Raw genomic sequence first — 23,796 nt, 5'->3', positions numbered from 1 at the left:
TAGAGGTAGGTAGAGGTAGGTAGAGTAGGTAGAGGTAGGTAGAGGTAGTAGAGGTAGTAGAGGTAGGTAGAGGTAGGTAGAAGGAGAGGTAGAGGTAGAGAGAGGTAGAGGTGAGAGAGGTAGAGTAGAGTATGAGGTAGAGTAGGTAGAGGTAGAGATAGGTAGAGGTAGAGATAGGTAGAGGTAGAGATAGGTAGAGATAGGTAAGGTAGAGATAGGTAGAGGTAGAGATAGGTAGAGGTAGAGGATAGGTAGAGGTAGAGTAAGGTAGAGGTAGGTAGAGGTAGAGGTAAGGTAGAGGTAGGGTAGAGGTAGAGGTAGGTAGAGTAGTAGGTAAGATAGGTAGAGTAGGATAGGTAGAGATGGTAGGGAGGTAGAGGGAGGTAGAGGGAGGTAGAGGGAGGTAGAGGGAGTAGAGGTAGGTAGAGATAGGTAGAGGTAGAGATAGAGATAGTAGAGATAGAGGTAGAGTAGAGATAGTAGATGGTAGGTAGAGGTAAGGTAGAGGTAGGTAGAGGTAGGTAGATAGGTAGAGAGTAGGTAGAGTAGGTAGAGGTAGGTAGGTAGGTAGAGGTAGGTAGAGGTAGGTAGAGGTAGGTAGAGTAGGTAGAGGAGAGGTAGAGGTAGAGAGAGGTAGAGGTAGAGGTAGAGTAGAAGAGAGATAGAGGTAGAGAGAGATAGAGGTAGAGAGAGATAGAGGTAGAGTAGAAGAGATAGATGGTAGAGAGAGAAGAGTAGAGGTGAGATAGGGTAGAGTAGAGATAGGTAGAGGTAGAGATAGGTAGAGGTAGAGTAGGTAAGAGGTAGGTAGGGTAGAGGTTAGGTAGAGTATGAGTAGGTAGAGTAAGGTAGGTAGAGGTAGAAGGTAGATAGAGATAGGTAGGTAGAGGTAGGTAGATGTAGGTAGAGGTAGAGGTAGGTAGTAGAGTAGTGAGGTAGGTAGAGGTAGGTAGAGGTAGGTAGAGGGTGAGTAGGTAGAGATAGGTAGAGGTAGGTAGAGGTAGGTAGAGGTAGAGGTAGGTAGAGGTAGAGGTGTAGAGGTAGTGGAGGGCGAGAGAGAGGTGTAGAGGTAGAGGTAGTGGAGGGCGAGAGGGAGGGAGAGGGAGAGAGAGTTAGAGAGAGAGGCTTTTTCACGTTTTATGTGTGCTTGTTTTTTTAATGGTCGATTTAATAAACTCAAATAAAAAATGGAGCTCAGACACCAGCCAATTAAAAAATATATATATATACAGTATATATATATATATTAGTCAAACATGCAATATTGTCTATGCACTAACTGTGACACTTGTTCCTATCACCATAGAAACATACCTGTCACTCTCCAGGCTGTTTCGGAGGCCAACAGGAAGTTATGGATGGAGGCCATGGATGGAAAAGAGCCTGTGAGTTTCTTTATTGGAGGGTCCATACAGCCCCCTTGGTCCAAATGTTATTCTGTACTGTAAAGGCATTGTGTTTTATAGTCTTAATCTTGCTGTTTTTCTTTGGTAATGATAATGAAAGTCGGATCTCTTTATGATAATATCATATATTCAGGGTTGTTTTTATGATGGCCACAGAAAGCTCCACAGATATCAGTTTTTTGGTGTTTTACATTGTCCTTTCATTCCAGATTTATCATTCCCCAATTCACAAGCAAGCTGAAAGTATGTACCATTACCAATGTTCATTATTTGTTGTTTTTTACTGCAGTATAATATAGTGAATTAAACCGTATTAATCTCACTGAACATCCATAAAGACACATTTGTTTGTCATTCCACTGCTTGTGAAATCTGTTAAATGTTGTCTTTCACAGTGGAATTGAATGAAGTTGGATTCAAGTTTGTAAGAAAATGCATTAACTTCGTTGAAACTAAAGGTAAAGTAACCAGAAAGTTTTAGTCCATACCATGCGTTTTGTCTTTGTATGCCGCCTATCAGATTTCATGGCAGTTTCGTCATAGTCTAGTCAGTTTTCCATATTGCCCGTTAGAGGGCAGAGATGAGTTGTGTTTGAAAGGAGGGACTCTAAAGCCTCACTGCTATCCTAAATGAACTTTCTCACCAGAGGCCAGCTGTAAATAAAACCACAACAGATGCATTATGATGTCCAGGCAGGGAAGCTTAACTTTGCCATTTAGCTCACCACAATAAATGTCCTTATAGTAGACCACTTCAGTCCATACTACATTTGCTGTTTTACTTTGTTTACAGCAATATAACTAATAATAACGCACCAGTACTATACATAGCTTTTTAAGAATCATACCACTATGTAGGCAACAAATGTATTACTCCAGAGAGAGTATATTACCATGTGGCATCAGAAAATTGTTAAATGTGTGGGCACATTCAACTGCTCCTATCTCTCAAGCAGCTCAAATTCTTTAGATTCCATGGGCCTTCTCACTTCAGCACTCCCTAATTCACTCGTCGAATTTATTTACGAGTTTGGTGAGGCACCAGCACTATGATTCTGTATGGTTTAGGTGGTCGAGCATGGCACTTGCAAAGCCAGGATTGCGGGTTCGATTCCCGGGGCCAATCATGCATTAAATGTATTAACGCATGACTGTAAGTCTCTTTAGATAAAAGCGTCTGCTAAATGGCATACATTAAATTATCCTCTTATCTTTCACAACTAGTAAGATATACAGGCCTCGTATGATAACATAAACTCCAGCCATCCACTGGAGCAGTGAAGCAAATCATTCATTTGGAAGAGGCTGGGCTAGCGTTGTGAAGGCGTTGTCTGCTACGTCCTTATTTTCACTCCAGTTGATACAGGCCTGCACTGAGGAACAGCCTGTACATTTCCACTGCTCTGAATTTCTCTGGAGGAAACTCCCCCTTTTCTTTCCTTTTACCTAAACCCCACCCACTCTCTCCTTCTCTCTTTTACAGGACTCACACAAGAAGGAGTATACAGAACTGTTGGCAGTAACATCCAAGTGCAGAAGCTTTTAAATGCTTTCTTTGGTGAGGAAATTACCCAGTCAACATGTTCTCTCTCTCTCTCTCTCTCGATAGATAGATAGATAGATAGATAGATAGATAGATAGATAGATAGATAGATAGATAGATGGGATTGAAGAATGCATGAAACAGAGGGGCTGTTTGAAGCACAATACAGAGATTAAACTGTTACATTTCCCTGTTTTACTGGCACACACAGCTTGCCTGAGAACTCAAACTGAATTATTCTGCTTCTTTTTTTTTTCTTTTTTTTTTTACATNGTGCAAAACAAAGACCTCAGTGATTGGATCATTTCTAACTAATCAGAGTATCAAGGCCAATGACACATAAAAAAAAAAAAAAAAAAAAATGCTTTACCCATGTGTGTTCTGACTCTGGCCCAACTCAGCAGTTTTTCTAGGACCAATCAGAACAGTTAGAATGTGTTTGCATTCTAGAAGTCATCGGGGAGCTACACAGATCCAGACTCATTGCGGAGAACAAAGTAACGTCCGTGGGTGTGGTGTAGCGTTTGGGCGAAGCAAGTATTTTGGGTAGCCAGGCAAACAGCAGATTTTGAAGCAATATTAAAAAGCACCAAATGCATATTTATGAAGTAGTTTATAAGTAATTCCCTTGCCCCTAAGGCAAATATAACATAAATAAATATAACATTTATTTTTTCCAATATTAAACTAGATGTCACTATGTGCTACTGCAAAGGCTTAATTTATCATAATATTGTATCCATATCATAATCTTGTATCCAACCCTCCATAATAGTTTTATTGTTGTGGAAACAGTGCAAAAGACACTGGCATTTTATATATACTTGTATTTTAAGATAAATAAAATAATCTGAGACAAACTCGGAAAGTAAATGAATACTTTAATTCACCAATACAGTCAGATATTTCAACTAGCTGCACCTACTGTAGATAACTTGCCAGTGACCTTAAGAAAAAGAAAAAAATAACACTCTAATCAGAACGTGTTTGCAAGGCCCCCTGTAAAAAAAAATATTTTTAACATTTCTGATTTTTTTTAAAAAAGTTATATTTTATAACTTTTTTCCAGTTAATTAAAAAAAATATATATATATTTTTTAGTCTGGGGATGAGCATGCGCATCTTCATTATGTAACCATTGTTCCTCTTTAATGCATTTAACAATATGTAGGGAGTAAAAGCCTTGGGTAACGAGTTGATACAATTACAAATCTAGAAGGTTAAAACCACCCTCCGATTTAGGGATGTAAAACGTTCCTAATTATTCTGAGTTTTATTTGCCCATGTGAAGTCTGTTACGACCGAGTTTACTTTTTTTTTAAAGAATGTCTTTGGTGGGGTAATTGGTATTACTGAGAATAAATATACAAACTTTGGGAGCCATGCCATTCTAAAGAGGTTTATTCTACTTGTTAAATTTATAGGGAGATTATTCAATTGAATTAGATCTGGGATAACTTTATCTTAATATATTTGTTTTATTGTCACTTAAATATCCTAAATATTTACATTTTTTGTGGTTCACTTAAAGGATTGCTGTAGATCACAAGTTAAATTGTATTTTTCCTATTGCCATAATTTCATTTTTTTTCACGTTAATTTTATATGCTGAGATTGAATCAACTCGTCACCAAAGGTTTTTACTTGCGACATATTGTTAAATGCACTAAAGAGGAACAATGGTTACATATGGAAGATGCGCACGCTAATCCCCAGACTATTTTCACGTATTGTCAGTGTAAACATGAGGGGGGAGAGAGGACATCCCAACCTCGTACCCGGGGGCGATTTTTAACATGTAATTCTTGGTGGGTGAGGGGGGCTCTTGGAGCAGAGAGAAGAAATGTGGGATGCATGCCAGCAAAGCCACAACACTAAACAATACAGGATATTTTTATTACATTTATTATTTCAGGTGTAAAGTTGAAAGCTTCCAAAGTTTTGAATAGAAAAGGCCACTCGACGGTGAAAAGCCTTTTCGGTATCAACAGCCATTATTGATACATCTTGTTTTTTAGAGTACTGTATTATACTGAAACATGTTTTTATTTGTAAGTGTATATTTCTAATAAACAATGTTGGCTTAATATGTATCAAGTCTGGTAATACTTCTGCCATTCTGTTGCTTATGAGTATTGTTATTATTTTATTGTCACATTTTATTACATTTATGGGTCTGTAATCTGACGGGACTCCATATTTTCCTTGTTTTAATATAACTGAAATAACGGTTTGATACATGAAACTGAGAAGCACTGAATTGAGTGACGTGTGTTGTCATTTGAGTAAATAGGGGCACTACTTTGTCCCAGAATATCAAATAAAATTATATGGGAAAGATGCCCATTGTGCTTTTCTCCACGCGAATGTTTTAAGTGTCTAATATTTCTTCTTGAATGATTAACATTTTTTATCTTTTTCTAGCTGCTGATGGTTGTTTCAAAGTTATTGAGTCTAAGAAGGCTGTAGGATCAGTCCAACTGTTTAATTCAGATTTTTGTAGAAGTGTTTAAAATTGATATGAATAGTGTTTCTAATTAAAGCGTTTATCCTTATTTTTTTCAAATTATAACTGGTTTGCTGTTTATTCGTTTTGGGGGGGCTGCGAGGGGTTTTATCAGGTTTATTTGCTATTAAATAGTATGCTTTATTTGAGTTTAACCTGTATTTGTTGTCAATCTTCAGAATTGTGTTTTCTTGTTTTGTTTTTAATCGGCTTTCTCCTCTTCCTGTAGATCAGAAATGCCCAGGGGATGTGGATTTCCACAGCAGCGACTGGGACATTAAAACCATCACAAGTGCCATGAAGTTTTATCTCCGGTGTGTTACCGTCCTATTAAATCTTGTCAAACTCATTTCACGGAGGCCTGAGTGTCTGTGGGCTCTTCCTTTATTCTTGATTGATGAATTAAGGTCACTAATTAGTGGAAAACTCCCCTCAGCTGGTTGTCTAGGTCTTAATTGAAAGGAAAAAAACAAAAACCCGCAGACACTAGGCCCTCCGTGGAATGAGTTTGACACCCCTCTCTTAAATCATCTAGCAGGTGACAGAGCCAGTTGCTCTGTCACCTGAGCCAGTTGCTCTGGAACAACATGTTCTATAGAATGATGTTAGACCAAGCTTTGTTTGATGCCCATTAGCACTCAGCTTCTAAATTACAGACATTTAAAGAGGGCGAAACAGCGCTCTGCCATTTCCAGACTGTATATTCTTTGTTTTATGAGAAAATATAATGCCATGTTTTGAAATAAGTTATGTGCTGTGATTAGATATACTACATATTAAAGTTGTAATCATCTATGCTGGCAAAGGATGAGAGGTTTCTCTCTGCTCCATGAGCCTAGTATAATTGTTTGCTGCTTAAAGTGCTCAGTGACAAGGCCTCTTGTCTTCAAGGCCAGGTTTTTATCCTCCCCCAATACCCCTCATAATGATTTACTCACAGGTTGTCTCTCCACACTTTGAGGAGGCCAGGCAGCTGCTTGAAGGCTTACATTAGGCCTTTGGTCACTCATGCCTTAACACTGCATTGTTAAGTCTAATTTCAGACTAGGAAGGAACATTTTGAGAAGGAGACCTTTGCCAGTGGACTCTTAAATTAATTCAGAATGAGTACTGTAGCACTTGTTGATGCTGAAAGTGCATGAACAACAATTCAGTAGCAGTTATTAGAAAGACTGTTTTAGGGTATGATGTGAGTGTTGGAGTATTTGTACTCTACTTGTTTACCTGATCTCGCGTGTTCATCCACAGGAGTTTAACAGAGCCTCTGATGACCTACGGTCTCAACAGGGACCTCATCTTAGCAGCAAGTAAGATGGCTTGGAGAAACAATTACTCAGACCCACTTCAAGATCAACATTTTATTTTCACATGGCTTACACACTTTAAAAAGAAAAGCTGCACCAGTCCACTAAACTGATGGATTTATATTATCAGAACATGTAGGTCAGATTTATAGATCTTTAGGATAGTCTCATGGCACATTTACATTTCCTTCTCATGCGAGGGCATGTTTTTGTCGAACACTTTTTGGGTATCGTACAAGTCATTAGAAGTAACGTGTAGCTCAGTTAGTAGACCAGTGCTCTTACAACACCAGGGTTGTGGGTTCGATTACCACGGGGGACCAGTACGAATAAAATATAAAAATGTATGCGCTCACTACTGTCACTCTAGATATGACTAAAATGTAGCTGGAGCTGAGCAACAGGTGGTTTACTTCCACATCTTGTTTTATGTCTTCCAAGTGCTCTTTCTACAGTTAATTGTGCATTTGTTCTCCATCAGAGTGAGTTCACTCAAGTTCAACAGGCTGGGTTACAGCTATAAAAGGGAAGGGGGAAAAAACATTTTCTCTGTTCAGTACTGTAAATTTAAAGTCAAATCCCTATTTTTTTATTTTATTTTATTTTTTAAATAAAAATACACCATCTGTGTGTTCCCTGTGAAAAAAGCAATAACAAAGAAAAAGGGTATAATAGCATCAGGCATTTTATTTTATTAGATCCAGTCAATTAAAGTTCCTACCTCTGGATATCTTATTCAGTTCTCCTGCGGGGGATCCTCGTCCCTTGCCTCCTAACGTAATTTTGTTTTGGTCCGTTTCTCCAGACTGGATCCACAGTATCAAAGTGTGTGAGAAACTCCATATTTTGTTTGAACATGCCATAATTAAATGGTAAAACCATTGTAAAAGCATGTTATACACCAGCTCTAAACCTCTTAACTGAGATAGGGCTCCTGGGGTATGGGAGATTATCTTTTAACTTTTTGAGGTTCACATTACACCGCAATGTAGCAGCAGGTGTGCAATTGGATACCTGAAATGTTTTGACTGGGATGAGGATTAGGCTTTGCTGATGAACTTTCTCATGTACAATGTCTATGCATATAAACCAAAAAAGTGTTAACCAAATCAAAATATATTTTATATTGATGGAAGCTTTGTACACACTTGGCATTCTCTCAACCAGCTTCACCTGGAATGCTTTTCCAACAGTCTTGAAGGACTTCCCACATATGCAAAGCACTTGTTGGCTGCTTTTCCTTCACTCTGTGGTCCGACTCATTCCAAACCATCTCAATTTGGTTTAGGTCGGGTGATTGTGGATGCCAGGTCATCTGATGCAGCACTCCATCACTCTCCATCTTGGTAAAATAGCCCATACTGTACACAGCCTGAAGGTGTGTTGGGTCATTGTCCTGTTGAAAAACAAATGATAGTCCCACTAAGCCCAAACTAGATGGGATGGTGTATCGCTGTAGAATGCTGTGGTAGCCATGCTGGTTAAGTGTGCCTTGAATTCTAAATAAATCACAGACAGTGTCACCAGCAAAGCACCCCCACACCATAACACCACCTCCTCCATGCTTCACGGTGGGAACCACACATGCAGAGATCATCGGTTCACCCACACCGCGTCTAAAAAAGACACGGCGGTTGAAACAAAAATCTCCCATTTGGACTCCAGACCAAGAACATTGCTCGTGTTTCTTGGCCCAGGCTAGTCTCTTCTTCTTATTGGTGTCCTTTTAGTAGTGGATTCTTTGCAACAATTTGACCATGAATACCTAATTCACACAGCCTCCTCTGAACAGTTGATGTTGAGATGTCTGTTACTTGAACTCTGAAGCATTTATTTGGGTTGCAATTTCTGAGGCTGGTAACTCCAATGAACTTATCCTCTGCAGCATCCTCTGCAGCAGGAACTCTGGGTCTTCCTTTCCTGTGGCGGTCCTCGTGAGAGCTAGTTTCATCATAGCGCTTGATGGTTTTTGCGACTGCTCTTGAAGAAACTTTCAAAGTTCTTGACATTTTCCGTATTGACTGACCTGTCTTAAATGAATGATGGACTGTCATTTTACTTTGCCTATTTGAGCTGTTATTGCCATAATATGGACTTGGTCTTTTACAAAATAGGGGTATCTTCTGTATACTACCCTGACTTCCTTGTCATAATACAACTGATTGGCTCAAACGCATTGAGAAGGAAAGAAATTCCACAAATTAACTGTTAACCAGGCACACCTTTTAATTGAAATGCATTCCAGGTGACTACTTCATGAAGCTGGTTGATAGAATGCCAAGTGTGTGCAAAGCTGTCATCAAGGCAAAGGGTGGCTATTTGAAGAATCTCAAATATAAAATAGATTTTGATTTGTTTAACACTTTTTGGTTACTACATGATTCCATAGGTGTTATTTCATAGTTTTCCTGTCTTCGCTATTATTCTACAATGTAGAAAATAGTAAAAATAAAGAAAAACCCTTGAATGAGTAGGTGTGTCCTAACTTTTGATTGGTACTGTGTGTGTGTGTGTGTGTGTGTGTGTGTAATGGATTGTGTTAATTACGAATGAATACATTCACATTGCTCATAACATAATAGGTCTCAATCTAACTAAATTTTTTAAAATCTTGTTTCTTAGAATCAGATAGTCTAGATGATCGACTGGGTGCAATCCACTCCCTGACATACAAACTCCCAGAGAAGAATCGAGAAATGCTAAGCCTACTGATCGAACACCTGGTGAAGTAAGAGCTAACCTGATATGACACGTTACTGTTGTGCTTCAGTCTCTGTGTGCCTCCTAACTGATGAAGTTATACAAGTTATGCTTATGTAGGCCTTTTCTTGTTTTGTAATTGCATTTGTGGTGTTGTGTTGCATGTGCGTCAGTGAAGGGATTAAGTGGCATCTGTTCAGATGGGTAAAGTATCTGACTGAGACTCATGCATCTATGCATAGTGTCAATGTAAATTTAAACAGGAAAATACCTGTCCAATCTTCCAAAAATAATTTTGTTTAATGCATTAATAGTAGCTGTGCAATTGTAAATTGACATTACCTGGCATTAACTTCCCTCTTCCCTATTTGAGAGGTGTTTGTTCCTGTTGGACATGTCTTTAGAGAATCATGTTTACGAACCCGTCTGGATTCCTGTTGGCAGTGTCTGCAGCAACAGTGGAGACAACCTGATGACTCCCTCCAACATGGGCGTGATCTTTGGCCCCACCCTGATGAGGGCAGAGGAAGAGACTGTGGCAGCCATGTTGGATATAAAGTTCCAGAACATTGTTGTTGAGATTCTAATCGAGGACTACACCAAGGTGAATTTGAAAAATTTCATTACCTTTCCTCCTTTGCAAAGAGTTCAAGAGTCGTGTGATTGTTATTTAATGCACTGTGGCATCATAAACATTCAAGTATTCCATGGTACACTACATTCTAGATGTTATTAAATGCATATTCTCAAGTTGAATGTCTATATAATGTGAGTCATTTTGGACGTGCTGGGGTGATTACAGATCTTCTGCACTGCGCCAGAGGAGAGTTCCACAGCCCCACCCATGCCGCCTCCAAGGATTACCCCAAGGAAACGGCAACCAATCACCATCGCCAAGCGTCCGCTCCGCATCTGCCTAGCAGTTAATTGTGGCCAGCTCCAGAACACTGAGAGTAATTATCAGCCTTTGGTTTAATCATCATCCTCATTATCACCATCACCATTATTATCATTACCATCCCTTGTCCTGTGAATGCAAATAATTCTATTAGGATTATTACAGTGTACACTTGGTATGTGTAAGGTGATTTATACAGTAGGTGGCTGATGTTTATTCTGTGCACTGTATTACTACAAGTGTGAATCTTAAGTACTCGTTGTGAATTGCTAAAATAGAATAGTGCTTTTACTTCTCTTTCTAAATGTTTGATCTTTACATTAATCGCATGCCCTTCTTTGATGGGACATTTTATCAAGCTGTTTTGTTGATTTGGAAACAATAAGCATTCCATTTTTTGCATAGTGGCCAATAGCATATCCAGATGTTGGCTTACTACGACCTCCTCCTCAGCCAAGTTGAACCATTAACTGTTTTTGTTAACTGCGCTTAAAGAAAGGCAGTTGGAGGTCTTGCTTAGGCCGTGCTCACTGAATGGAAGTTAACGCACCCTAAATCATGTAATTTATATCTCTTGTAACTTTGGGTTAAATGTCTGTGTGAGTCATGCCTTTCATTTACTGTGGTATGGAAAGATGTGGAACACTTGCAGCGTGTCCTCCCCTCATTGTGTGGTATTTTATTTATCACTCTTCTGAGTTCCTGCTTGGAATTACCAAATAACCAGCTCCGATTTGCTTGACATCAAACTACCACCTGTCTAAATCCCTCGCAGCATTTGAATAGTGTATGTACAACTGGAAACCTGGCCAACATCATGACTCCAGATGAGAGTGCAACCCAGTCGTCTGTTTACTATTTCATCTCCTAGATTAATAGATCATTGTTATACACAATTCACTTTCCTTAAAACCATATTTTTCTCCAGCTCAGACTATTAATCCACAAATGTATTTAACTGTAAAGGTTTTGTGCTTTCTGCCATTGTTAAATGCATCCGCCCAAATGCCAACATTAGACTTGCTTTTATAATACTCTAGGAACCTCAGGAAAAGTAGCAGATGTTTCTGCAAAAGCTAATGGGATCCAAATAAACAAATAAAATCATATAAAGAATGTTTCATTTATTTTCATAATGGTTCATTTATTTTTGATTGGTTTTAATTATTCATTTTCTAATAGGTATGCAATTAAAATATGCTATGATCACTCACACTACATGTATAGACATAACATTCTGTAAGTAGAAGTATACTACTCATGATAGGTAGGAGCTCAGGAGAAGTAATGATATCAAGTTCAAAATCAGTTAAAACAACAACCTCTGCACTAAACCCAACCACAAGAAGGTAAACCAGGGATATGCCTGGGCTGAATGTGTACTCTATTTATATGTTGATTTGAAAATGTTCCTGTGTTTGTCTCACAGATGAGCAAAATGGTAGCAGACCAGAGGGGGTGGATGCTGGCGGGGACACCCCAACGAGCCCCACACCTCTCCAGAGGACCAAACCCATAACTGCCCCTCCACGGCTCCCTCGGGAACCTCCTCAGAGGCAGGCCCTCCTGCCGAGGCCATCCATCCGCCAGGACAGACACTCAGACTTTGACGTTGCCAAACTGGTTGCTAAGCTACCGGATGGAGGTCAGAGGCCAGATGTAACAGCCAATGGAGAGACGGGAGTCACTGTGAACCGAGCGCAGTCCTTCCAAGGCAGAAGACCACCTCGAAGTGTTGCGGTCATTCGAGAAGGTAGCGGAACAACCTGTAGCCTATACAAACATGCTATGAATTCTAGACTGCATTTTATACTCCGCTTAACAACAGTGCAGCAGTACAGTACCTAGCTGCTCTGTGGTACTGATATCATGTTCAATGAGAAAGAAGGTTGAAAGTGGATTTCATTGTGTTAGCTTCCATAACAGAACCAAGAGCTAAGGTTTTCGTTCCTTGCATTGCAGCAGAAAGTGACGGTGTGATCAAAACGAGGTCTCCGGCTGAGAAGCCTGCCATCTGCAGACCTCCAACCAGACCCCCTGACCCCCCTAGCCGATACCCTGCACCCCACAAGAGCCCCACTGCAACCCCCAGCGAGGACACCCCGGCGTCATAGTGAGTAGACCTTAGAACTCAGCCAGACCCAGACATTCCATCCAGACTGATTAAAATCTTAATCAAGAGAACAATCACAAAATGATGTGTTTAGCCTTGAGTTTCCTTTGGGTCTTTCTCCAGTCCTTGTAAGTCTCTTGTTAAATGTACTGTTTTGAACCCTTCACAACATACTAATTCCATTGGGTGCATTTAGGTCAAAGATTTTACTCTTTCACTAGTGTGTTCAGATGTTCCCCACTGTGATTTCAGTGTCAATTTAAATCAAATCAAATTTTATTTGTCACATACACATGGTTAGCAGATGTTTAATGCGAGTGTAGCGAAATGCTTGTGCTTCTAGTTCCGACAATGCAGTAATAACCAACAAGTAATCTAACCTAACAATTCCACAACTACTTCCTTATACACACAAGTGTAAAGGGATAAAGAATATGTACATAAAGATATATGAATGAGTGATGGTACAGAACGGCATAGGCAAGATGCAGTAGATGGTATAGAGTACAGTATATACATATGAGATGAGTAATGTAGGGTATATAAACATAAAGTGGCATAGTTTAAAGTGGCTAGTGATACATGTATTACATAAAGATGGCAAGATGCAGTAGATGATATATAGTAACAGTATATCATATGAGATGAGTAATGTAGGGTATGTAAACATTATATTTAAGTGGCATTGTTTAAAGTGGCTAGTGACACATTTGTACATAATTTCCATCAATTCCCATTATTAAAGTGGCTGGAGTTGAGTCAGTATGTTGCAGCGGCCACTAAATGTTAGTGGTGGCTGTTTAACAGTCTGTGGCCTTGAGATAGAAGCTGTTTTTCAGTCTCTCGGTCCCTGCTTTGATGCACCTGTACTGACCTCGCCTTCTGGATGATAGCGGGGTGAACAGGCAGTGGCTCGGGTGGTTGTTGTCCTTGATGATCTTTATGGCCTTCCTGTGACATCGGGTGGTGTAGGTATCCTGGAGGGCAGGTAGTTTGCCCCCGGTGATGCGTTGTGCAGACCTCACTACCCTCTGGAGAGGGCTTACGGTTGTGGGCGGAGCAGTTGCCGTACCAGGCGGTGATCAGCCCGACAGGATGCTCTCGATTGTGCATCTGTAGAAGTTTGTGAGTGCTTTTGGTGACAAGCCGAATTTCTTCAGCCTCCTGAGGTTGAAGAGGCGCTGCTGCGCCTTCTTCACAACGCTGTCTGTGTGGGTGGACCAATTCAGTTTGTCCGTGATGTGTACACCGAGGAACTTAAAACTTTCCACCTTCTCCACTACTGTCCCGTCGATGTGGATAGGGGGGTGCTCCCTCTGCGTGTTTCCTGAAGTCCACAATCATCTCCTTTGTTTTGTTGACATTGAGTGTGAGGTTATTTTCCTGACACCACACTCCGATGGCCCTCACCTCCTCCTGTAGGCCGTTTCGTCGTTGTTGGTAATCAAGCCTACCACTGTAGTGTCATCCGCAAACTTGATGATTGAGTTGGAGGCGTGCATGGCCACGTAGTCGTGGGTGAACAGGGAGTACAGGAGAGGGCTCAGAACGCACCCTTGTGGGGCCCCAGTTTTGAGGATCAGCGGAGTGGAGATGTTGTTACCTACCCTCACCACCTGGGGAGGCCCGTCAGGAAGTCCAGGACCCAGTTGCACAGGGCGGGGTCGGACCCAGGGTCTCGAGCTTGATGACGAGTTTGGAGGTCCTATGGTGTTAAATGCTGAGCTGTAGTCGATGAACAACATTCTCACATAGGTATTCCTCTTGTCCAGATGGGTTAGGGCAGTGTGCAGTGTGGTTGCGTTGTGTCGTCTGTGGACCTATTGGTCGGTAAGCAAATTGGAGTGGGTCTAGGGTGTCAGGTAGGGTGGAGGTGATATGGTCCTTGACTAGTCTCTCAAAGCACTTCATGATGACGGAAGTGAGTGCTACGGGGCGGTAGTCGTTTAGCTCAGTTACCTTAGCTTTCTTGGGAACAGGAACAATGGTGGCCCTCTTGAAGCATGTGGGAACAGCAGACTGGGATAAGGATTGATTGAATATGTCCTTAAACACACCAGCCAGCTGGTCTGCGCATGCTCTGAGGACGCGGCTGGGAATGCCGTCTGGGCCTGCAGCCTTTGCGAGGGTTAACACGTTTAAATGTTTTACTCACATCGGCTGCAGTGAAGGAGAGCCCGCAGGTTTTGGTAGCGGGCCGTGTCAGTGGCACTGTATTGTCCTCAAAGCGAGCAAAAAAGTTATTTAGTCTGTCTGGGAGCAAGACATCCTGGTCCGCGACGGGGCTGGTTTTCTTTTTGTAATCCGTGATTGACTGTAGACCCTGCCACATACCTCTTGTGTCTGAGCTGTTGAATTGCGACTCTACTTTGTCTCTATACTGGCACTTAGCTTGTTTGATTGCCTTGCGGAGGGAATAGCTACACTGTTTGTATTCGGTCATGTTTCCAGTCACCTTGCCCTGGTTAAAAGCAGTGGTTCGCGCTTTCAGTTTCGTGCGAATGCTGCCATCAATCCACGGTTTCTGGTTTGGGAATGTTTTAATCGTTGCTGTGGGTTATTACGTCYCCGATGCACTTTCTAATGAACTCGCTCACCGAATCAGCGTATTCGTCAATGTTGTTGTTGGACGCAATGCGGAACATATCCCAATCCACGTGATCGAAGCAGTCTTGAAGCGTGGATACAGATTGGTCGGACCAGCGTTGAACAGACCTGAGCGCGGGAGCTTGCTGTTTTAGTTTCTGTTTGTAGGCTGGAAGCAACAAAATGGAGTCGTGGTCAGCTTTTCCGAAAGGAGGGAGGGGGAGGGCCTTATATGCGTCGCGGAAGTTAGTATAACAATGATCCAAGGTTTTACCAGCCCTGGTAGCACAATCGATATGCTGATAGAATTTAGGGAGTTTTGTTTTRAGATTAGCCTTGTTAAAATCCCCAGCTACGATGAATGCAGCCTCAGGGTGTATGGTTTCCAGTTTACAAAGAGTCAGATAAAGTTCGTTCAGGGCCATCGATGTGTCTGCTTGGGGGGGAATATATACAGCTGTGATTTATAATCAAAGAGAATTCCCTTGGTAGATAATGCGGTCGACATTTGATTGTGGGGAATTCTAAATCAGGTGAACAGAATGACTTGAGTTCCTGTATGTTGTTATGATCACACCACGTCTCGTTAATCATAAGGCATACACCCCCGCCCCTCTTCTTACCAGAAAGATGTTTGTTTCTGTCGGCGCGATGCGTGAAGAAACCAGCTGGCTGCACCGACTCCGTTAGCGTCTCTCGAGTGAGCCATGTTTCCGTGAAGCAAAGAACGTTACAGTCTCTGATGTCTCTCTGGAATGTTYKCCTTGCTCGGATTTCATCAACCTTYTTGTCAAGAGACTGGACATTGGCGAGTAGTATGCTAGGGAGTGGAGCGCGATGTGCCCGTCTCCGAAGCCTGACCAGAAGYCCGCTTCGTTTGCCCRTTTTACGGCGTCGTTGTTTAGGGTCGCCGGCTGGGATCAGATCCATTGTACTGGGTGGAAGGCAAAACACAGGATCCGCTTCYGGAGAGTCATATTCCTGGTTGTAATGATGGTGAGTTGACGTTGCTCTTATATTCAGTAGTTCCTCCCGACTATGTAATGAAACCTAAGATTACCTGGGGTACCAACGTAAGAAATAACACATAAAAAAACAAAATACTGCATAGTTTCCTAGGAACGCGAAGCGAGGCGGCCATCTCTGTCGGCGCCGGAAGTAATTTATCACATTGGGGCAACAAAATAACCTACAATTTGCTACTTCCCAATGACCAGTCTTGTACTCTGTACATGCCTGCTCCTGTTGTTTTACAAGGGGTATGCAGTGCGATGCCATAATACACTGAGTATACAAAACATTAAGAACACCTGCTATTCCACGACATAGACTAACCGGGTGAATCCAGGTGAAAACTATGATCCCTTATTGATGTCACTTGTTAAATCTACTTCAATCAGTGTAGATGAAGGGGAGGAGACTGGTTAAATAAGGATTGCTAAACCTTGAGACAATTGGGACATGGATTGTGTATGTGTGCCATTCAGAGGGTGAATGGGCAAGACAAAATATATAAGCGTCTGTGAACGGGGTATGGTAGTAGGTGCACCGGTTTGTGTCAAGAACTGCAATGCTGCTGTTTTTTTTAACGCTCAACAGTTTCCCGTGTGTATCAAGAATGGTCCACTACCCAAAGGACATCCAGCCAACTTGGCACAACTGTGGGAAGCATTGGAGTCAACATGGGCCAGCATCCCTGTGGAACGCTTTCGACACCTTGCAGAGTCCATGCCCCAACGAATTGAGGCTGTTCTGAGGGCAAAATGGGGGGTGCTCAATATTAGTACGGTGTTCCCAATGTTTAGTATACTCAGTGTATATTTAGGGTGATTTGTTTTCTGCCCACTAAACACCAATAAAATGAAAAAGTGTTAGTCATAATACTTGTGCTCTGGTGTCTCAAAAGCTCTCTTTTACAATAATAAGCACTTAATAAAAAAAAAAAAAAACGCTTTTCAATATGAGTAACAAAGTGCTTCACATCATAACATAATAAAATAAAAATACAAAGGAAGGAGAAGGATAGCTAATTAGCTAAATATAGCTAATTATAATGAGATAATGGAAATAATGTATGTGCATCTCAAGTAAACAGTGTGCACAACAGATGAGATCACAAGCTGCACTGTTCCAAACTCCTTTTGTCTTACATGGCCTCCTGTCTATTTTAAATACAACTGTTTTGTAACATCCTAAGTAACATGCCATTTTCACATTGCCAGGGCTATTTAGTGGGCAGAAAACACAAAAGAGTGTTTGGTGTGCTGTAAAGCCCAACATGTCTCAGGGATCATCTGGTATGAATCTGTCTTTCTCTTTCTCCAGCGTTGCTTCCAAAGCCAAGTTTTTTGAGAATGCTTCAAGGCAATTTGGAAGGTAGGTTCAAAACGAAACTCTATATCCACACGCCCTTTTGCCGCAGGAAATGCTTATATAGAAGAAATCAGCGAGATATGCATGTTAGAAGACGAGATGGCAGTGGATACAGTCAGGGTAGGCAAGGCCTCAACATGCTGCAAAGCCAAGTTGTTTAAACATAATGCTTCCCTGTGATGGCTGAGAAATGAATTGATCAGTTCACTTTAATGATGAACTATTGAAAGTATCCTGCTCTTAAAAATGTAAGTAGTCCCTGTCACTGATCTCAGGTTGTTTTGACGATTTATAATTGAAGAGGAGCTGAGATGTTGTTTTGAAGTAGCTCAAGTGAATATTGAAACCAATCTTGATCATCAGACTATGTCCATGCTTGTATGACTGACGTGATAAGCTTGTGATAACTGTCACAGACATACATTTCTTCCCACTAAAATGCTTTAAACAAGGGATTGAGCTGATGTTACATTCAGGGATGTTGTGGCTTCCTGGTGTCAGGTGTAACCTGGTAACTAAATGAAGAAGAGGGGCACAGACTGCACAGCTGTTGTTTTGTCCCAAATTAAGCATAGAGGCCAACATCAAATGTCAAATTATTTGTAGCCTCATTGACTGTTTGGTTCAAATCCAGTGAATTATTGTATGCTGTTATGTACTGTAATGATAAACTTCAGTCAATTATAAGAGCATTTCATAATAAAATAATTGTGTATACACAAGCCAGACAGGTAAAGCACATTCAGAATAATGAAGTAGAAGCTTTCAAGCTAACAGGTTAATGTAGACAATAGTTGTGATTGCAAACTGTAACTGTTGGAGAAATTCAAATGTATTTTTAAAATGGTATTTGCATCTGAAATTGTTGCATATTTCATGTGTAATGTGTTGTTCTGCTTCCCTCATGTAGCTCATCGGTCTCACCTCCAGCATCTACTTTGCTCAATGTGAAAGAAGAGGTATGATGTCCTATAATTTCTTTCTCTCCCCCACCCCCTCCATTTTGGGAACAGGCAGACAGAGGGAGGGTAATGGTTTGAGTGAGATGCTGCAGAGGTGATTTAGAGGTAGTTGAGATAATAGCTCAGCTTCATACGTGTACCTGAAACTGTATTTCAGATGCATGTTATGGTTTGAAATAGGCCTTGCTCAGCTTTTATGAACTTATTTGGCCCATAAATCTTTAAATAGATTTTACAAAAACTATTTACTTTGCACTTTGTAATCAAAACCAATCTTTATTTTCCCTTAGAATTTAAGTTGATTAGTCTGTTACCATGGCCTCTACTCCTGTGGAACTGCAGTGCGTATCTGGACACACACTGTCCTGTTGTGGAATGGAGGCGTGCTCTCAGAATGACAGCACTTTTGTCCTGTCAGTGGATATCCTCCTGCTTGTTGTTATAAGGGACCCAATTAACATGTTGTTTAACTTGTGATAAAGGAGCTCCGGTCTAGATAGGATGCCTTTATATGTCTCTGTCTGATCCGTATCTTTTAGCTTTTGGCATCTGGATCGATATTATATGGGATCAACTCTATATAATGTGTTAACTAAATTAATCCTGGTCCAAGTGGCAAGTTCCAGTATCCAGGTATTTGACACACAATATTATGACACGTTTCACATTAAATTTCAAACTGCTCAAAAAAAAGCTACTGTAGCTACCTGATACCATTTGGAATTGACATATTCTATAATGTAGTACCCTATTGTACCAGGTTGAAATTAAAGCACCCCAAGTGGCTCAGCTGTAGCACAATATTGTTAACTAGCATCTTAAATCAAAACTGATAACAAAAGGTGCAGGTTCTAAGAAAGTCTGAGTTGAGTTATATGCATTACTATCTACTCCTTCTGTTCATGATGCACTTTGATGAATGAAAACAGACCACGGACATTCTGATGTGCTGAATACCATAATACATTTGGTTAAGCTTGAGGTTAGTCCTACTATACCAACCATGATAACAATGATAAGTAAAAAATTATTATCCACACTGTCACACTACAGAATGCTGTGTCTTTGTTAGATCTAGTTAGATGTATTTCACCATTCCCATGTTCTTAAGAACCCTTAAAGCTGGAATACGTAGCGGTGAAACTGCCACGTCCAACGAAGATGTCACTTCAAACATGTTTTATTTATTTTCTAGGACATCATTGCACATGCGATAGAACAGCAGAAACAAAACATGTAACATGCGCCTGGGGCGACCAGTGGCGCTGTTTCACCTAATACGGAGCTCAGCTTTAAGAACTCTTAACTAAATTATTTTAGATTGTGGAATCCAAATAACCACTGGTTTATTTAAATGATCAGCAGTTCAAATGTTTGCAATTGTTTTTTTGTTGTTTTTTTGAAACCGTTTGTTGGCATCTCTCTATTTCCATGTGGGTACTGTCATTCATACAACACTCCAACATGAATGTTTCTTTTGGTCCTACTTCGTAGGTAGTGTCACTAAGTCCATCATTTACATGGTAATTACATTGGCAGCTACTGTACATTGTACCTAGTGTGGGTACACATTGCTACATAGTACTAGCAACTGTTATACCTGTTTGTGGCTTGCACCATTGCAGATAACCTCACAATGGAGAATACTGTGTAATTTTAAGAAAGCATTATATTTTGAAGGGAGGTTTATGCAAAGCTAATATGTATAGCATTAAAAAAAAATGTCTTCAATGATTTCTGTCTCAGAATATTTTGTGAATGATTGGCAACGCAGGTAAGAGCTCGTCATTAGAATTCCCAGAGGTTTTTGGCTCATCTTAAAATTGTCTTCACTCCCAATTGATTTCTGTGAACATTTGTACAAAGAAACATTCCTTGTCTTATGTGTCTCTTACCTGCTTGATCCTGTCTGTCAACAAAATATTTAACAGCAACAGCTGTATTGATGTTTTTTATGTTAATTGTATGATTGTATAAAACAAATATGCTCTTCAATGTCCTGTCTTAAACTAATTGTCAGCTTTTTCCCCCCCCCTTGTATGCATTCTGTAAGTGTTGTACAGCTTTATCAAGAAACGTGCCCCATGTATCAGCATGAAAAGTAAAATAAATCAACTTTCCACTCTTTCTCAAAAACATTGACAAGCGTGATCAGAATGGTTAATAAGTTGAGCATAAGGGGACTAGCGTGGTCATATCCACATCACAAAAAAACAACTATAACTCAAATGCAGGGCAAGAGAATACTGTATAAAGTTACTCCAAAATGTCCTTTTAGTGTAATTTTCTAAGAGGGATTTTCATTGTCAGAATTTGAGAAAAAGGAGACTTCGATGAACAGTGGCAATGATACATGCAGCAGTCAAATCAAATGTTATTTGTCACATGTGCCAAATCCAACAGCTGTAGGTAGACCTTATCCAATAAATGCTTACTTACAAGCCTTTAACCAACAATGCAGTTCATTGCTAAATAAACTAAAGTAAAAAGTAACACAACAAGATTACATAATAATAACAAGGCTATATACAGGGGGTTCCAGTACCGAGTCAGTGTGCGGGGATACAGGTTAGTTGAGGTAATTTGTACATGTAGGTGGGGGTAAAGTGACTATGCATAGATAGATGGATAGTAAACAGTGAGTAGCAGCAGTGTAAAAACAAAGGGGGGATGTCAATGTAAATACTCCGGTGGCCATTTCATTAATTGTTCAGCAGACTTATGGCTTGGGGGCAGAAGCTGTTAAGGAGCATTTTGGGCCTAGACTTGACGATCCAGTACCGCTTGCCGTGCAGTAGCAGAGAGAACAGTCTATGACTTGGCTGACTTGAGTCTTGGACAATTTTTTTGGCCTTCCTCTGACACAACCTAGTATATAGGTCCTCTATTGCAGGAAGCTTAGCCACAGTGATGTATTGGGCCGTATGCACTACCCTCTGTAGCGCCTTATGGTCAGATGCCGAGCAGTTGCCATACCAGGCGGTGATGCACCCGGTCAGGATGCTCTCGATGGTGCAGCTGTAGAACATTTTGAGGATCTGGGGACCCATGCCAAATCTTTTCAGTCTCCTGAGGGGGAAAAGTTGTTGTCGTGCCCTCTTCATGACTGTCGTGGTGTGTTTGGACCATGATAGTTTGTTGGTGATGTGGACACCAAGGAACTTGAAACTCTCGACCCGCTCCACTACAGCCCCGTCGATGTTAATGGGGGTCTGTTCGCCCCTCCTTTTCCTGTAGTCCACGATCATCTCCTTTGTCTTGCTCACATTGAGGGAGAGGTTGTTGTCCTGGTACCACACTGCCAGGTCTCTGACCTCCCCCCTATAGGCTGTATCATCGTTGTCTGTGATCAGGCCTTCCACTGTTGTCGTCAGCAAACGTAATGATGGTGTTGGAGTCATGCTTGGCCTTGCAGTCATGGGAAAATAAAGTAAACAGTTTGGTACTGTAGCCTGCATAAAACCAATGTCTTAGATATTGCACATGAACATATTGGAAGATATGTTCATGTGCAATATCTTGGAAGATTAGTCCAAATGAGGACAAAAAAACAAACAAACAAAACATATACAGTGCATTTGGAAAGTATTCAGACCCTTGACATTTTCCACATTTTGTTATATTACAGCCTTCCTCTAAAATATATTTTTTTAAATTCCTCATCAATCTACACCCATACCCCATAATGACAAAGCAAAAACATGTTTTTATTTAAAAAAAATAAACAAATACCTTATTTACATAAGTATTCAGACCCTTGAACCTAATCGAACATCTTTGGAGAGACTTGATAATAGTTGTGCAGCGACGCTCACCATCCAACCTGACAGCGCTTGAGAGGATTTGCAGAGAAGAATGGGAGAAACTCCCCAAATACAGCTGTGCCAAGCTTGTAGCGTCGTACACAAGAAGACTCGAAGCTGTAATCGCTGCCAATGGTGCTTCAGCAAAGTACTGAGTAAAGGGTCTGAATACTTACAGTATCAGTCAAAAGTTTGGACACCTACTCATTCCAGGCTTTTTCTTTATTTTTACTATTTTCTACATTGTAGAATAATAGTGAAGACATCAAAACCATGAAACAACACATGGAATCATGTAGTAACCAAAAAAGTGTTAAACAAATCAAAATATATTTTAGATTCTTCAAAGTAGCCACCCTTTGCCTTGATAGCTTTGCACACTTGGCATTCTCTCAACCAGCTTTCCAACAGTCCTGAAGGAGTTCCCATATATGCTGAGCACTTGTTGGCTGCTTTTCCTTCACTCTGCGGTCCAACTCATCCCAAACCATCTCAATTGGGTTGAGGCCATGTGATTGTGGATGCCAGGTCATCTGATGCAGCACTCCATCACTCTCCTTCTTGGTCAAATAGCCCTTACACAGACTGGAGGTGTGTTTTGGGTCATTGTCCTGCTGACAAACCAGATGGGATTGCGTATCGCTGCAGAATGTTGTGGGAGCCATGCTGGTTAAGTGTGCCTTGAATTCTAAATAAATCACTGACGGTGTCACCAGCAAAGTACCCCCCACACCATCACACCACCTCCATGCTTCACGGTGGGAACCACACATGCAGAGATCATCCATGCACCTACTCTGCATCTCACAAAGACATGGCGTTTGGAACCAAAATCTCCAATTTGGACTCATCAGACCAAAGGACAGATTTCCACAGGTCTAATATCAATTGCTCATGTTTCTTGGCCCAAGCAAGTATCTTCTTCTTGGTGTCCTTTAGTAGTGGTTTCTTTGCAGCAATTCGACCATGAAGGCCTGATTCACGCAGTCTACTCAGAACAGGTGTCTGTTACTTGAACTCTGTGAAGCATTTATCCGGGCTTCAATTTCTGAGGTTGGTAACTCTAATGAACTTATCCTCTGCAGCAGAGGTAACTCTGGGTCTTCCTTTCCTGTGGCGGTCCTCATGAGAGCCAGTTTCATCATAACGCTTGATGGTTTTTGCGACTGCACTTGAAGAAACTGTTTAAGTTTTTGAAATTTTCCGGAGTGACTGGCCTTCATGTCTTAAAGTAATGGTGGACTGTCATTTCTCTTTGCTTATTTGAGATGTTCTTGCCATAATATGGACTATCTTTTACCAAATAGGGCTAGCTTCTGTATACCACCCCTGCCTTGTCACAACACAATTGACTCAAACGCATTAAGGAAACAAAGAAATTCCACAAATTAACTTTTAACAAGGCACACCTGTTAATTGGCATGCATTCCAGGTGACTACCTCATGAAGCTAGTTGAGAGAATACCAAGAGTGTGCAAAGCTGTCATCAAGGCAAAGGGTGGCTGCTTACCTCCAACACAATAAAATATATTTGATTTGTTTTAACACTTTTTTGGTTACCTGATGATTCCATACATGTTATAGTCTTCACACTTATTCTAC

The 23,796-nt window shown here is 40.9% G+C and overlaps 1 protein-coding gene across 7 annotated transcripts in view; it reads left to right on the top strand.

Moving 5' to 3' along the window:
• ophn1 (oligophrenin 1) overlaps positions 1 to 20,386 on the top strand; it is a 58,561-nt gene extending 38,175 nt beyond the window's left edge. For 2 of the 7 annotated variants that reach the window (XR_011481775.1, XR_011481773.1), the window contains 13 exons: positions 1,307 to 1,385; positions 1,616 to 1,649; positions 1,802 to 1,864; positions 2,890 to 2,964; positions 5,685 to 5,769; positions 6,704 to 6,762; positions 9,382 to 9,487; positions 9,904 to 10,063; positions 10,262 to 10,412; positions 11,787 to 12,110; positions 12,320 to 12,470; positions 16,656 to 17,432; positions 18,340 to 18,388. Coding sequence is in view for 4 of the 7 variants with exons in the window: in XM_024012021.2 (XP_023867789.1) it covers positions 1,307 to 1,385; positions 1,616 to 1,649; positions 1,802 to 1,864; positions 2,890 to 2,964; positions 5,685 to 5,769; positions 6,704 to 6,762; positions 9,382 to 9,487; positions 9,904 to 10,063; positions 10,262 to 10,412; positions 11,787 to 12,110; positions 12,320 to 12,470; positions 17,382 to 17,432; positions 18,340 to 18,388; positions 18,682 to 18,693 (1,399 nt within the window). In the remaining 3 variants the exon portion in view is untranslated. Of the gene's footprint in view, positions 1 to 1,306; positions 1,386 to 1,615; positions 1,650 to 1,801; positions 1,865 to 2,889; positions 2,965 to 5,684; positions 5,770 to 6,703; positions 6,763 to 9,381; positions 9,488 to 9,903; positions 10,064 to 10,261; positions 10,413 to 11,786; positions 12,111 to 12,319; positions 12,471 to 15,682; positions 15,817 to 16,655; positions 17,433 to 18,339; positions 18,395 to 18,681 lie in introns of those variants that run through there. The other 5 variants (XM_024012021.2, XR_011481774.1, XM_070449466.1 and 2 more) reach the window with 5 other exon arrangements.
• Positions 20,387 to 23,796: the final 3,410 nt, after the last annotated feature.

This window comes from Salvelinus sp. IW2-2015, linkage group LG20 (genome assembly GCF_002910315.2).
Source record: "Salvelinus sp. IW2-2015 linkage group LG20, ASM291031v2, whole genome shotgun sequence".
Classification (NCBI taxonomy): domain Eukaryota; kingdom Metazoa; phylum Chordata; class Actinopteri; order Salmoniformes; family Salmonidae; genus Salvelinus; species Salvelinus sp. IW2-2015.
This window is presented reverse-complemented; position numbering and strand designations above follow the sequence as displayed.